This window comes from Haemorhous mexicanus, chromosome 10 (genome assembly GCF_027477595.1).
Source record: "Haemorhous mexicanus isolate bHaeMex1 chromosome 10, bHaeMex1.pri, whole genome shotgun sequence".
NCBI lineage: Eukaryota > Metazoa > Chordata > Aves > Passeriformes > Fringillidae > Haemorhous > Haemorhous mexicanus.
This window is the reverse complement of record NC_082350.1, coordinates 24,896,785-24,911,509: the sequence shown is the minus strand read 5'-3', so window position 1 is coordinate 24,911,509 and position 14,725 is coordinate 24,896,785. Positions and strand designations below refer to the sequence as shown.

Below are 14,725 nucleotides of genomic sequence, written 5' to 3'. Positions count from 1 at the left end.
CCTTTTCTCCGCCGGCACGGCCGCGAGGCTGTGTAACCGCGCCGCCCTCACCCCCTAATGTCTCCCACCCCTCCATCTCTTCCCAGAAAAAGCCGCTCCCGGCGGATTTCTGGGCGCTTTCCCCTCCCTGCAGTAACGAACACAAGATGGCGGGCGGGGGCGGCGGTGCCGTTCAAACCCGCGGGCCCGGCCCCTCCCGTCCCAGCCTGCCCCGCGCTTTTCTAACGAATTTCGGTTCGAGTTCGCCGTTTCGGCGCCATTTTCGAGTGTGGAAGTGGCCGAGCATCTACAGCAGCCAGAGTCGCCCGCGCTGCCGCCGCCTCGCCGGGGCACGGAGCCGCTGGGACGAGCAGGTACGAGTTCGGCGGGAGGCAAGCGATGGCGGTTCGCCTCAGCGCGGTGGGGTGGGGGGCTTCGCGGCGGAGGAGGTGCCCTCAGGGGGCTGCCCCGGGCAGGGGGTGCTGCGGGGACGGTGCTGATGGCGAAAAAAGAGATGCTGGGAGAGCTCAGGGGAGACAAGGGATGCTGAAATGGAAATTAGGGCTTTTGAGGGGAAGGTGCTATGGGGGAGACAAGTGGCGTTGAAGGGAAGGTGCTGCCGGGAAAGGCTGGGGGTGCTGAGAGGAGAGACAGGAGTCGCTGAGGGGGAAGGCGGGGGGTGCTGAGGGGATGGCAGGAGGTGCTGGAGAATCGGCGGGTTCTGCCCCGCGCCTCATTTCCCCACTTCCCCCTCGCGCAGAAGGACGGGAGCAGAAGCGACGGCAGCGCCTCTCCCCCTGAGGGCTCCGGGCCCGGCGGCTCCGTCCCGACTGCTGTCGGCACAGGGCTTTGGGGAGCGGCTCCCCGAGGGGCTGCGCAGCCCAAGGGCTCCCGCCGTGCCCTGAGGGACCGCGGAGGACGGGGAAGTTCAGGGACGCGTTTGGGTAGCGGAGAGACCCGGCTTTAATCTGCTTTGAGCAGGGACCCTTCTAGCCCCGGCTCTGCCTGTTGCTTTGAAGCTTGACGGGTGAGAGAAAAATCCCAAGAAAGCTCTTAACGATTGGCCATTCGCTTAAAAGAGCTGGACTCGATGATCCCCGTGGGTCCTTTCCAACTCGGAATATTCTGGGATTCTGTGATTTGGAAAGAGCGTGACAAGGGTGCAGTCTGGCTCCTCTGGCTTTAAAAAAGCCCCAGATTTGTCACTGACAGGGCTTGTCTCTATCAGATTTAATCGGCTGTTCATAAGGAAGCTTTTCTGTCCGTCTCCGGCTCTTTTTTCGCCATCCCCGTGAGGAAAACGGCGCTTGGCAGGAGAGGAGAGATGCTTTTAGCGAACACCTTCGAGCTGGCTCGGGGGAGGGGCTGGGCACGAATTTGTTAAATTTGTTAGAGACTATGTGGCAGCTGATTTATCGCAATTTAAAAGCTGAGGTCAGGTAGTTCGACTTGTTCATTCTGGTGAAGTGTCCGGGGTTGGGGGGGGGAAGGGTTGGGAAGGTAAATAGGTCTATATTGCACAATTCTGTTGGAGTGGAGCGGTTCGGGGGGGAAAAAAAAAAATAAATGTGCTTTGAGAGGCTGTAATTGTCCGCGACAGCCATTGCGGAACAGTTCTGAACGGGGGCATAGACTGAAATTGCCTGAAAATGAGTTCTGTCTCTCATTTCCCCCCTCCCCCATTGTCCCAAATGAAGGACTCTCATGAGAGTGTGGGCTGGGGGTAGGTCTGAAAACGTCAAATGATTGGCACCAATTGTAAGATGACTTTCTAACCACGTCAGTTTTTTATCTTGTGAGAAGTAAACTTTCTCATGTCTGTTTTTCTGCGAACTCACTTCGCCACTTGCTGCGATTTCAACTCTTTGGGGAGAGTTTCGCTCCTTTTCTTCTCCTCGGGTGCTTTCTCTTCACCCGTTTGGGGAGCTGTGCTCGAGTGCCAGCTGATGGCTTTTGTAATGCTCGTCCTTGCTCAGATCACTTTAACATCCCGGCTAGATGAAGGTATTTCGTTTTTGCTTTCTCTCTGAAATGCTGAATGCTGGCAGGAGGGGTTGTGTTGCGTTTTGTGAGCAGAGTGTGTCGATTTAAATTATTTAAGAGTCAAATCTTTGCTATGATCACGCAGGGCTTTTGTTTCTCTGTCTGTTTATCAATCTCTCTGTAGCCATACAGATATTTAGCACGGATTATTGAAAGTAAAACGAGTGTCAGGTCTGAAATATAACGAGTTCTTCCAGAAGAGTATAGAGATGTGACTCTTGGGCTTGTTATTCAATGTGTCTTTAACTCTTTTGCCCCCAGCACCAGGGTGGCTTTTAGGGAGCCAAGTCACTGCCCTAACATGTCCCCACGAGCTGGCAGCAGGTAGATCCATGCCGTTAAAACAGATGAGGCTCAGCCCCTCGTTTTGGGGGTGATGTATCTTAAAATATATCATTGTGAAGCTAACATCGATATTTTGTTTCAAATTTGGATTTTTGTCTTCTAAATGCCTCCAGTCTTAAGTTTCTAAATGAGTCAAGCATCTGGGCAGAGGTGTAGGTGAATTCCTGGGCTGTAGCTCGGTGCTGAGATCACGGGGTTCTCTTGTTTGTGTTAGCAAAGGAGATAGAGCCCTTCAGTTGTTTGATTGCTTGGAATGGAAGGGGAGCAGCCAAGAGGGACCGTGCCAGGCAAGAGCACCAAAACCTCCACTGCAGCCCGTGGGAAGGGCAGGGAGCCCTTGGAGGAGTCCTCCATGGACATGGAAGTGGAAAACGGGGGCACCAGGGAGCCTGACAAAGAACCTCCCCAAGGTAGGTCTGGGCTGGCTGGCGTGGTGCTCGTTGAGCCTCCTCAGCAGCAACTCGAATTTCCCAACCCTTCCAGAAGGGATTTGCTCTTTTCCCTTCTACAAAGCAACGCTGAAACCCCTGGCAATTTAAAACTGTTTTTAAGATGGTCAAAAGAGCTTGCAAAGAGTTAAAGGGTTTGGCCCAGTACAAGTGCAAAAGCAATTTGTAGACTTTCTCCTAATAAAGCCTATTTCGGAGCTCTGATCTGGAACATTGTACTTCAGATTGTGGTACAACAGCAGGATTTTTCAAATTTATAGGCAGCCAATGGTATGGGATTTCTTGGAATGGAATAAATGTCAAGTTTATTTACTTAACTCTTAAAATGATTTGACTTTCTTTTTCATGAAGCAGTGTATTTTCTTGAGTTCCTTGAGTTGAGCTTTCGCAGAAAAAAATCTGCAAAAAACCAGCAGCTGTGTAACTTTTTAGGGAGCCAGATGTGCAGTTGGTAAGGGCAGGTATTTGACAAATACATTGAAATCGGTGGCAAAAACTGCTGCTTGTTGGAAGGAGGAGTTGCTGGTGCCTGGGGAAAAGCTGCTCTGCTGATATCCAGGGGGCCAGTTTGTTTTCGTAACAAACTTCCTGTCTTTGCAGAGCAGCCGTGCTGTCATTGCAGCTTTCAGAGCCTCGTGAGAGATCCCCAAATCTTGCACAGTGACTCTGAAATGTGGCTTTGCACTTATTCATTAGAAAGGCTTTGCCTGCTTCAGATTTGCAGATTTATTGTGATGGTTGGAGCTGTTGGAATTGCAGGGGGCCTGTTAAAGTGTGTTGGAATAAGAATTGCATAATGAAAGAACAAACCCAGCGATGGGACATCTTAAGTAGCTCTTAAAAAACATTTTGTTTGTGGAAAGAAGAATTTTAATTCCACTCAGCTCATATTAATAACTACAGGCCAAAATGTAGTTTGGTTCAGACAGAAATGATGTTTGCTTTTTCCGTTCAACATTTTAAAAGGTGTCAAATCACTGAGAGCTTACAATTGGTTTTTTTGTTCTTTTTTTTTTTTTTTTTTTTTTTTATCTTTCTGTTTGTTTGGATGGGTTTTAGCAGCCTCAGAGGAGGTGGTGGATAATCGAAGTTTAGAAGAGATTTTGGGTAGCATCCCTCCTCCCCCACCTCCAGCAATGACCAGTGAACCTGGTGCTCCTCGCCTCATGATCACTCACATTGTAAACCAGAACTTCAAATCCTATGCAGGGGAGAAAACTCTGGGACCTTTTCACAAGGTATCTTTCTTTTTCCCTTAAGTACTTTTGAACTGAAGGTAAGACTTCACTGGGTGGTATTATTCCTTCCTGCATTTTCTTCATCTAAGCTGACCTCAAAATAACTGAAAAAATATTTAAGGTTTAGAAATATTTTGATAGCAGTATTCTAAATTAAGTAGAGAAAACAGTTAAGTGCAACTTTCCAATGCTGTGCAATTTTAATTTGTCAGCACAGCTTAGAAAAGCTCTCTTTTCTCTTGATTTCGTTTGCTGGAGAACTTTTAGGGCCGTGTCTGAAGAAAGAGAATATTTTTTTGTGCCCACAAGAGACTTACGTGGCTGAGCATGAAACTTTGCCTGTGAAGCCTGCGAAGTGCAGGGCTGTGGGTTAACCAGTGCAGCTGGGAAAGCTGAGCTGAGCTCTGGGGCTTTTATTCACTTTTACCTTGGCAGCAAAGCTCAGCTCTCAGACACTTGCACGCACGAGGAATAATTGTGCTTGAAATGGGTGATGGACTCTGGGCAGGATTTCTTTCCCTTTGAAGATCACTTTCCCCCTTCTCTGTGCAGCGTTTTTCGTGTATTGTCGGGCCAAACGGCAGCGGCAAATCCAACATCATCGATTCCCTGCTTTTTGTGTTCGGCTACCGAGCCCAAAAAATCCGATCCAAAAAGCTCTCGGTGCTGATCCACAATTCTGATGAGCACAAGGACATCTCGAGCTGCTCTGTGGAAGTTCACTTCCAAAAGATCACTGACAAGGTATGTATGACCCCAGCTTTTTTCCCTTAAGGAGCTGAAAAACTTTTAATATTTGCTTATTTTCGTTGGAGCTGGGGAAAACTTCATAGCATGATTAGTTTACCTTTGGGATATAAACCGTCAGTGTTAATTAACTTTAAAAATCCTCTGTTGAGTAGTGCAGCTCTTAAAATCTTAGTAAGGATTCTTTAATTTGCTGCAGGACTAATATGTGGTACATTTCTGTTTGAGAACAATTTAGAAATTTTTAATCATCATTTTAAGAAGAACTCGTTTAAATTTGTATTCTTGTTTACCTCAAGTAAATAAGTTTATTTCTGCAATCAAAAGAATTCATGGAAATTTATAAGTCTATATTTGGACATATTAGATATTCTTAAAAGTATAACACAAATATATGTATTAAGAAATAAAACCTATTTAAGAAAAAACTTTTCAAACCAATTAAAAATTATTTTAGGTTATCCAAATTTAGAAAAATACATAATGAATCTGAACCTTATTTACACTTTATGTACTTCAAACATGCCTGGAATTTTATAACAGATTTTTCAGCAAAAATTCTGGACCCCACATTTTACCACTAAAATTTTCTGAAGCTGATATTTTGTTTGAACAAAATGGAAAGTGTTGGCAAACTAAAAAAAATATTTCTTTTGCTTGCTGCTCTGTATATTGATTAAAACTTTAGCATTTTTTGTTGATTTATTGCAATTGCGGTACAAATAATTTATTTTCCCTAATTTAAATTTCTTTTTTGTGCACACATTCAAACTTTTAAATTTAGGGTCCACCAAAAAAGGGGGAAGTGTACATTGAAATTCCAAAAATGGTGTTAATAAAGTGGCAGCATTTACAGCCTTTTTTAGGAACTGTTTGAAAAGACACTTATTTTTTTTCTTTTTGTGCTTATAATAACCAGATTTAAAAATTCATCTATTTAAATTTTTTAAGATTTTTTTTTTGACTTTGTGTGAACATCCAGAAGCTGAGTTTGATTTAAAACCAGAGAGCAGTTTGAGAGCTCTTGGGGGTTAATCTGGGTGAGTTTTAACTTCTTGAAGCCTGGCACCAGCTTTATTTTGGCTGCTGCTCTGGAGGTAAATGGAAGCTCTCTTTTGAAGCTGCTGATGTCACATTTGTCACATCTTTAATGTTTGGCTTTTTTATCTTGTGCAGTTTCTCTGAGGAGCTGAGAGCAGCTCTGAGGAGCTGAGAGTGCACAGAGCTCTGCAGTCCCCAGGGCTTCCAGAGGCACTCCAGGCTGGGACAGCACAGCCCTGCAGCCCGGGCCATGCCCAGGGAATTCCTGGCACTTACAGGGGAAAAGGCACCCGAGGAACACAATTCAGGGGATTTTTTGTCCCCTTCTCAAAGGATTTTTTTGTTGTTGTTTTTCTCTCTTTTTTGAGAGATGCAATTTTAAGGCAGCTCCCACTTCTACAACTCGGTCCATGATAAAAACAGCTCATGATGAAACTTATCTGGTTAATTGTGAAATAGGAGGTAAATTCCCATCTACAGTAATTGTTTCTCTGGCTTTGTGTTTCCTCAAAGCAGGAAGGAGATGATTACGAAGTCATTCCTGACAGCAAATTCTGTGTCTCTAGAACTGCCTATAGAGACAATTCCTCCACCTACTACATCAATGGCAAGAAAAAGACATTCAGAGATGTTGGGGTGCTCCTCCGAAGCCATGGGATTGACCTGGATCATAACAGGTTCTTAATTTTACAGGTTGGTGTGTGAGTAATGCCCATTTGAAATTTGTATTTCCAGTTAAAACTCTAAAAAATGCAGGTTTGAAAAGCTGCCTTGGAGGCCTTGAAGTGCTGTAGCAGCACATCATGGTTTGCATGCTCTGCTCAGGGTGCAAATCATTTTCTGCTGCTGTAGGAATTGGAGGCTCAGAAGCACTGGGGGATCCTCTGTCCCTTTTTCCAGGAGGGAATTTTGTGTTCTGCCTGCAGGACTCGTGCTCGTCCCGCCCTAGCAGCACGTAAATATTGGAGTGTCAAAGAAACCTTCAACCCCAATATTATTGTGCTGCTTCAGCGTGGCAGAGACTCAGCAGCTGGGGGGGCTTTATCTCTGAACCCATCAGTACTAATTGAAATCTGAATTGTTTAATTGTTTCATCATCTGGGGCCTGCTGCCCTCACAGAGACATGGTTTTACTGAGAAGTGAGAGTGGAAGATGAATTGTGCATAAAATAAGTGCAACAAAAATCTCCTGAATTGTGTTTGTTGTTTACACTTGTTTACCAGCTCCAGAAATAGTTTTAACCAATGTGTATAACCAATTACAGTTCACAGCCCATACTGTAAAATTAATCACAATTTGTCAATATAATATCATTTATATTCATGTTTGACCTTCAGATCCTGAGGCTTGCTTGCATCTGTTTGCTGTTTTAAAGTCAGGCTGAAGGGAACATTATTTTTTTTTTTCCTATTTTTTAAATAATAAGAATTTTGCTATGTGCCAGCCAATTAAGATGTAAATTAAGCTGCAAGTATTTAAATATTAATTCCATTAAATAATTATTTCTGCCATTACCTGTAATTACTAATAAGTCCCAAATCTACTCTGGCCTAGAAATCAGTGATCAGTGGGAGCTTCCCAAGGTCTGAAATGTTTAATAGAGTTTATTTTAGGCCTGCTTCTGTCAAAGGAGCTTCCAGTTCCCCTCTAAAATACCAAAATATTTAAAGAACTTGTAGCTGGGTGGCTGTGCTTGCTTCACTTCCTCCAGGCTTTCTGTGCAGTCCTTTTTTACAGCTACACCCACAAAAAGAGGATATCTCTGTTTGCAAGTCTCCATGCCAATTAATTATTTCCTCCAACACTTTATTCCTGTATTTTCTGCTTCAGCATGGAGCGAGAAGCACCTCCAAGAAAACAGCTTGGAGTAAATACATCCTTTTTTTTTATTTATTTATTTTTTAAATACAGTTGTTCTGCAATCTCATTTTGCCAAAATTTCCAGCAGGGAGAAATGTAAAGTGAAAGATGAAGCAGGGTGGGAATGCTGGGCCAGAGACCCCAAAGCTCACTTAGAGAACATTTGGAAGAGAATATTGATGGCTTCATTTCTTTTCTATTTTTTCCCCCCAAATGGGATTTGTTTTCTTCTCCCATGAATTGTTTCAGTGAGGGGAGCATCCCTTTTTTCCTAAAAGCTGGAATTTCAGACTTGCCACCCTCCAAAGGGAAATAAGGGGAAGTAGAGCAAATATTAACCATGAACCAGAGCTTTCCCACCAGAATTTTCATATTTCATCACAGCAGGCTTTGTCTCAGAAGCTGCACTGAGATTTTCTGCCTTTTTTAGCCTTTCTGACAGGGCAGGGCCTTTCTCTTTGCCTTTTTAAAGTGAAATCCACTGATCTGACTGTCCAAAATTCAGTATTTCCACTTGGGAAATGTGGCAATATTTTCCAGAGAGTGACAGCAGAACTTCAACCCCCAAATCCTAAAATTTATAGTTAGAAGGAAATGAAACCGTCTAAGGCTGTGGATTGTTATCACAAGGATTGCATTTCCCCCCCCTAATATTATTCAAATCATTTAAAATTGAAGGGATAAGTAACAGGTTTATTTGGCTTTTACTCTTTTTTTTTTTTAGCAGCAAAACTAAGAGTTTAATTAAATTTAACCAAGTATTTCTCATTTAAATTGAGTTATAAATCTCTGATTCTTGACTATATCAGTAGGGTGTAATTAAAATATTTCATTTGCACTCTGGATTTTGGGGAAAAATATTAAGGAAGGATTATCAAGTGCTGGTTTGGGTGTGTGACAGAACATTTACTGTCAGTACTTAAAAAAAAAATGTTGTAGGAGAACATGTCCTACATGTAGTACCAACACCTTTAGAGCTTTGATTTTATCTTGCTCACATAATTGCCATTACTCAATGGAAAATATTTGCTTTTTAGAAGACTGCTTCAGGTTTTTTTGCTTCCTTTTCCCCCTTTCACCCCCTATTTTGCAGTGTTTTTCTGCTGATTTTGGTGCTTTTTAGGGTAAAATTTGAAAGCTGAGTTTTGCTATAGGTGTTTCTGCTTGATGTCAAACTGAAAATATTCAAATCAAACTGCTGCTGACTTCTGTGAATAAAATCACAAAAAAAAAAACTCACCTGTGGGAAAACAGAAAATGTGAGACTAATTGAGTAGCTCTAGAAAAAAATTACAAATTCTGGGCCTGAACTTGCAAATTGAAATAAATCTGGTTTCAGAATTCTTCTGGTTCCAATGGGATGTTGCCAGCACAGAACAGGAGGAGTTTGTCACTTCTGGGATCCTTAACTCCAACACTCCATAGTGCATGTTTTTCATGAATTTCCCTGTGCTTTTAGTGCTTCAGGAATAGATAATTATTTTGCATTATTATAAAAATTATTATTTAAAATAATCACAAATATGTTGCATTTTTAATGAGCCTGCCACAGCCTGAAACTGCAGCAGGAAAAAGTGCATTTTGTCACTTAAAAAAAAGAGAGTCTGGAGGAAAATCTGTCACCTTGCTGCTGCTTTTCTGTCTTTCACACCTTGCAGGAGCTTGGAGGGGTGTAAAGAACAACAAATAAAATAATTGAGCTTTGACTGAAAGCCTTGGAGCCCTGCTCTGGCCAGGCTGGCAAACTCAGAGTGTTTGTGCTGCTCTCTGCAGTGACTCCTCTGGAAGGCTCCAACATCTCAGCCTCTGTGCTTTCCTCGAGGAATGAGGAGAGAAATGGGAGCCCTGGGGAATGGCAGGCTTGGAAGTGCAGGGGGAATATCTGGGATCTGTGTTTGGCCACCTCTGGTGTGGGCAAGGTGAGAAGCAGAGTCACCAAAAAGGGTGGGAAAGCCAAGTGGAGCTGCCCAGGTAACCCCCAGCAGCCCCTCTGCACATCACTATTGCAGAATTCATTCTGCATTCATGGCAACCAACTTCTAAATTTATTTTCATTTATTTCAGAATCTTACAAATTAGAATTGTTTTAAGTCAATTTTGTCCTAATTACAGTGATTTTCACTTGAATATATTTGATTAAAATTTAATTAAAATATTCTCCTGTCATCTTAGGTCTAAACAACTGCAGGGGTTTTATTTGGTGTATTTTCTAAGTGGTTTTGTTTGGTGTATTTTGTATTTTGGAGCTCAGTTTGATGCTGTGGCAAGATGAGGCTGCCAGGAAGGAAATTCTGTCAGGTTTTTCACCTGCTCTGGTGTGGAAACAATGTGGGAGTCACTTCCAGGGGAGTGGGGAGGAAATGGGGGAGAGATTTTCTTCTCCTTTGAGATAAACCAGAAATTCCCAGTTGTTGAGGTCTGTGCTCCTGGTGGTACACTGGAGCTGAGGCTATAAAAGGGGTTAGAAATGGGATTATAAAATATCTGTGCTGCCAGCATGGGAGGTGAAGAGAGGGTTGTTCCTCTAGGAAATTCTGCAGAAAAACATGGAAAAATGGGAGGAGAAAATAAGTGATATTTGAATATTTTCTTTAGAACACCCCAATAACAAATCAAACACTGCAGGTTGGGTTTGCCAATTCCTGATTTAAATCCCAAAGTGACTCTGGATTTGCACTCACTTTGTGCTCTGATATTAAACACAGCAATTTCCTTAAAACTTGTAAACTTCTTTCCAGAGTGCAGAATTGTAGTTTTGTGCACACAACTGAATGTTGCATAAAGGCTCAATCTGAGATTTTCCTCATCTCTGGCCAGTGGTGACCTTGCAGATTTTTATAAATACTTTTATTTTGTATTTGTCTATTTCCCACTGAGTTTTCCTGGAAAGGAGGTTTTGGTGCTTTTTTCCCCCCTGTATATTCACCATGTGGTAAAATTGAAGTGTAAAAATGAGATAGGACTGCAAGCATTAAATAATAGCAACAAATACATGGAATTACAGGGAAGAAATCTCAAAACAATCTCTTGTAGCTTCCCAGAGCTGTGTTATAGGAGGAGGACAAGGAGGTTATGGGAATATTGGCTCTCCCCATTCATATTCCAAAATGCAGAATTGCAATTCATGGGCAAATCTTTGTGAGATGGGATTAAATAAATAAATAAATGAGACACAAAAATTTAGGACTGATTTTTGCCATTCTTTACTCCTGCTTAAAAATGAGAGCTACCATTGTGGTCAAGTGGGGGAAAAAAAACCCAAAGCCAAGTGTGAGCACATAAAAGAAAAATTAAAAAATTGAAATCTGGGAGAGAGGGTGAAATCAGAGGAAGGGAGACACTTGTCTCATTTTGCTGCCTAAAGGCTTTCTGAAGAGAAAAATGCACTTTTGATGCCTTGATATCAAGAAATTGATGGCACAAACCAGCCAGGAAATAAAAATGTAGTGAAAAAACAAGACTGCACAGCATCCAGGCTGCTTTTCCTCTAAATGCTCCTCGCTCACCTTGGCTGTTGCTGCAGTTCCAGGTTGTGTCAGACAGGTGGAACTGGAGCAGTAACTCTGTACCAGTGCTGGTTCTGCCCTGTGTGCAGGGCTGGGTAAAGAACAAAGGAGATGCAGGAGTTGGGCTTGGATTGTCTCTTTTGAATCTCTAGAAATTCACCTTTGTAACAAACATTCCAGGTGGTTTAATGGGATTTTTCCTTTTAGCAAATCCTGTGTCACTCTGCCTTTGCTCCTTGTGGTGCTGAGGAGTTTTCAGCTCCTGGAGAAGCTCTTGCAAAATCTCCTCATCTCCATTTGCCTCAGTGTTTGAGAGAAGTGAAACACTGCTGTGCTCTGGAAAACAGAGTCAAACAGAACTTGACTTTTATTGAGAGAGGTTTGCCCTGTGCTGGGTCACTTCTGTCTCAATTCCATGGTAAAAAGTTCAGAAAATGATTGAAATTGGGGTGGAATTTGAATTAAGATGGGTTTTACATTTGGACAAGCAAATAGCAGATTTTAGCTCTGGCTGCTCTAATCCTCCACAAAAGTGCAAGTCAAGGTGGTTTTTACCCTGCTTACATTAAATTTTAATTACCTATCCATTTATAGTACTATTTCATCCCAAATATCCCTTAATCTTGTGATGCTTGATAAATTAAATTATGTGCTAATCACTGCATTCAGCTATTAATTCCACTTCATTTATGTCATACCATAAAAACTGCAAAATTATTTAGGTAATTCTCAATTTAGAAAGCACATTGCACATATTGAGAAGTTACAATACTAAGGTATTATTGTTCTTAAATATTAATTTACAGGACAATCGGGATTCTGCTGGAACAGGTGTTGTGGTTGGATTACAGTAAAGTTTGCTGAGAGTCAAAAGATTTTGGTCTCAATAAGAAAACTTCCTTTTATGGGGGTTCAAAAAGCCTTAAAAGCTTTGCTATTTTAAGAATATGCTGCTGCCACAGTGAAATTGCTAAAATATTGTTCTGAATTTCAAAAGATTATTTTAAAAGTACTAAATATTCCTAAAAATACCAAGTGGCATAGTCACAGCTGTCATACATTAAATTTTCTGGTGGTTTCATGGGAGTTTGAAACACATTTATGTATTTTGACCTGTCCCCAACCAGGGAAGGTTTTCCTGATCCACAGTGTTGCAATTCCAGGAAATATTTTCTCTAAAGCCATTTCTTCTGAGCACAACTGTGATTTTCCCTTCAGTCAGATGTCACATTTCTCCATCTCTGATTAGTGGTGGAGAGTTCCCTTAAAAAAAAAACAAACCCAAAACCTAAACCAGCACAAGTGCAGCACAGAATTCCCCTCCAAACCCACCCCAACTGCCCTGAGCTCCTGCCCCGGGCACGGTGCATCCCCAGCTTCTGAATCCCAGCCTTTCCCAAGGCTCTCAGCTGTTTAAAGCTGAACTGAAGGCAGCAGAAATTGAGACTCCAAAATCCTGGAAAACTGTTTTTACCTCCTTGGTGCCATAATTATTCTGTGGGACATTGACAGAGAGCTCTGGGAATGCTGCTGTGGCAGTTTAGACACAACTCAGGGTGTTCAAGGTGCTGCCTTCCCAAAGCTTTATCCCAAATACTCAGGGATGAGCAGAGCAAGCAATAATCAAAACCAAACATCTTCCTAGGTTCTCCAGAACCAGCTCATCCTGCCTGGGGCAGGGCTGGTGGGATTCTGGGGAGGAATTCTTGCCTGGGAGGGTGGGGAAGGGCTGGGATGGGATTCCCAGAGCAGCTGTGGCTGCCCTTGGATCCCTGGCAGTGCCCAAGGCACCCTGGGATAGTGAGAATTGTCCCTTAAGGTCCCTTCCAACCCAAAACCTGCTGTTTGCTCTTCATGAGGAGCTCTCAGCTTGCTGTCAGTAACTTTTCAATGCCAGAGGCTTTTTGCCATCCCTGTCTCTTCCACAGCAGAATTTCAGGATGGGGTGTGGTGCTGGATCCCAAAACTGCCTCATTCCCGTTCAGCACTATCCCAGTGCCCCACAATCCCAGTCACACCTCTGGGGGCTGGCATCCCTGCTGGGATCAGCACTTGGTGCCATACACACTCCACAGCTTTGGGGCACAGGACCCAGTCCCACAGGGAACGTTCTGGAACACAGCACAGCAAATGGGAGTTACCTCTGTAGGATCTTGTGTCTAGACCACAAGTGCAGGAAAAGCCTCGTGAGGAGGTCCAACCTTCCCTTTATCAGGCAGTTGGAAAACCCTGTTAAAAATTCCAATCCATGTGTGCCAGGAAAGCTCAGGTTAGAGCTGTGCTGAGAGGATCAGCTGTGTTCCTGCTTTTAGAGAAAACAGTGGTTGGGGGCAAATTCAGAGTTTTAAGGCAGTGCTGGAATGTGCTGCTGGTGCTGCCAGTCCTGAAACTTCTTTTAAACTTTTCCTCTTTACTTAGGTACAATAGAAAATTAAATTCTTAAATTGAGGAAGCATCTTAAACATCAGAGCTGTGAATTATTTAGCTGTGCAAAGAAACAGAGGTTCCAATTTGCAGGAATTTATTCCTCATGTTTTTCACCAGAATAGCCACTTCCAGCTGAGAAGGGCTCTTCCCTTATTTTGCAGCCTGATCTCCAGGCAGGTTTCTCCTGATTTGCCCCAGGGCTCAGCTGATTCCTTGGGAATGTTTCCCCAGGTGAGGTGGTGGTGTAGGACTCCCAGTGGTTGTTCCCTGGGGAATTCTGTGGGAGCTGCACTGCTGCTGGGCTGTGTGTGCATGGTGCAGAGCTGCAGCTGGCCACGTGGATCCACGAGGATGGGGAAGGCTCCACACGCTGCAGGAGCTGGAATTGGGTTTGTAATTCCATTCAGAGCTCTTGCACAGAGTAGAACCTTCCCAGAGGGCTTGGAGGGTATGGAAGTGTGGAATCCTGGCATGGCTTGGGTGGGAAGGGACCTTAAATCCCATCCAGCCCCACCCCAGCCTTGGACAGGGACACCTCCCACTGTCCCAGGTGCTCCCAGCCCCAGTGTCCAGCCTGGCCTTGGGCACTGCCAGGGAACAATTCCTGCCCCATCTCCCATCCATCCCTGCCCTCTGGCAGTGGGAGCCACTCCCTGGGTCCTGTCCCTGCAGCCCTTATAAACAGTCTCTCCATCTTCCCTGCAGCTCCTTCAGGCACTGGAAGGTCACTGTTCAGGCACCCTGCAGCTTCTTCAGCACAGATCCAAGGCTGGTTTTTTCTCCCAGGAATTTCTTCCCTCATGTGGATGTTTGGTTCCTTGTTGGCATCACCCATGGCTGGGTGTTGACATCCATTTTGTCTGAGCAGAGCCTGCATTTCCTTTCTACTTTACACATTGCTCCCTGTCCTGAATCCCTGAGGCACAGGAGGACACCTGAGCGGAGGAACTGCAGAATTCCAGGGGTTCTGCTGGAGCCTTGGCACAGCTGGGGGTGCCAGCTCGGGGAACTCCCGAGCTCCTTCCCTCCGTGCTCCACTAATGTCTGCCTGCCCCGCCTTGCTTTCACTTTCACAACCTCGGGGCAGCT

General features: G+C 43.8%; 1 protein-coding gene across 4 annotated transcripts in view; it reads left to right on the top strand.

Moving 5' to 3' along the window:
* The first annotated feature begins 198 nt into the window (after nucleotides 1-198).
* The window catches only part of SMC4 (structural maintenance of chromosomes 4), a 28,381-nt gene continuing 13,854 nt past the window's right edge, over nucleotides 199-14,725 (top strand). Inside the window, exons 1-5 of one of the 4 annotated variants that reach the window (XM_059855849.1) lie at nucleotides 199-353; nucleotides 2,582-2,777; nucleotides 3,879-4,054; nucleotides 4,607-4,798; nucleotides 6,359-6,535. In XM_059855849.1, the coding sequence (XP_059711832.1) occupies nucleotides 2,621-2,777; nucleotides 3,879-4,054; nucleotides 4,607-4,798; nucleotides 6,359-6,535 (702 nt within the window). In that variant the 5' untranslated portion in view covers nucleotides 199-353; nucleotides 2,582-2,620. Of the gene's footprint in view, nucleotides 354-1,597; nucleotides 1,984-2,581; nucleotides 2,778-3,875; nucleotides 4,055-4,606; nucleotides 4,799-6,358; nucleotides 6,536-14,725 lie in introns of those variants that run through there. The other 3 variants (XM_059855846.1, XM_059855848.1, XM_059855847.1) reach the window with 3 other exon arrangements.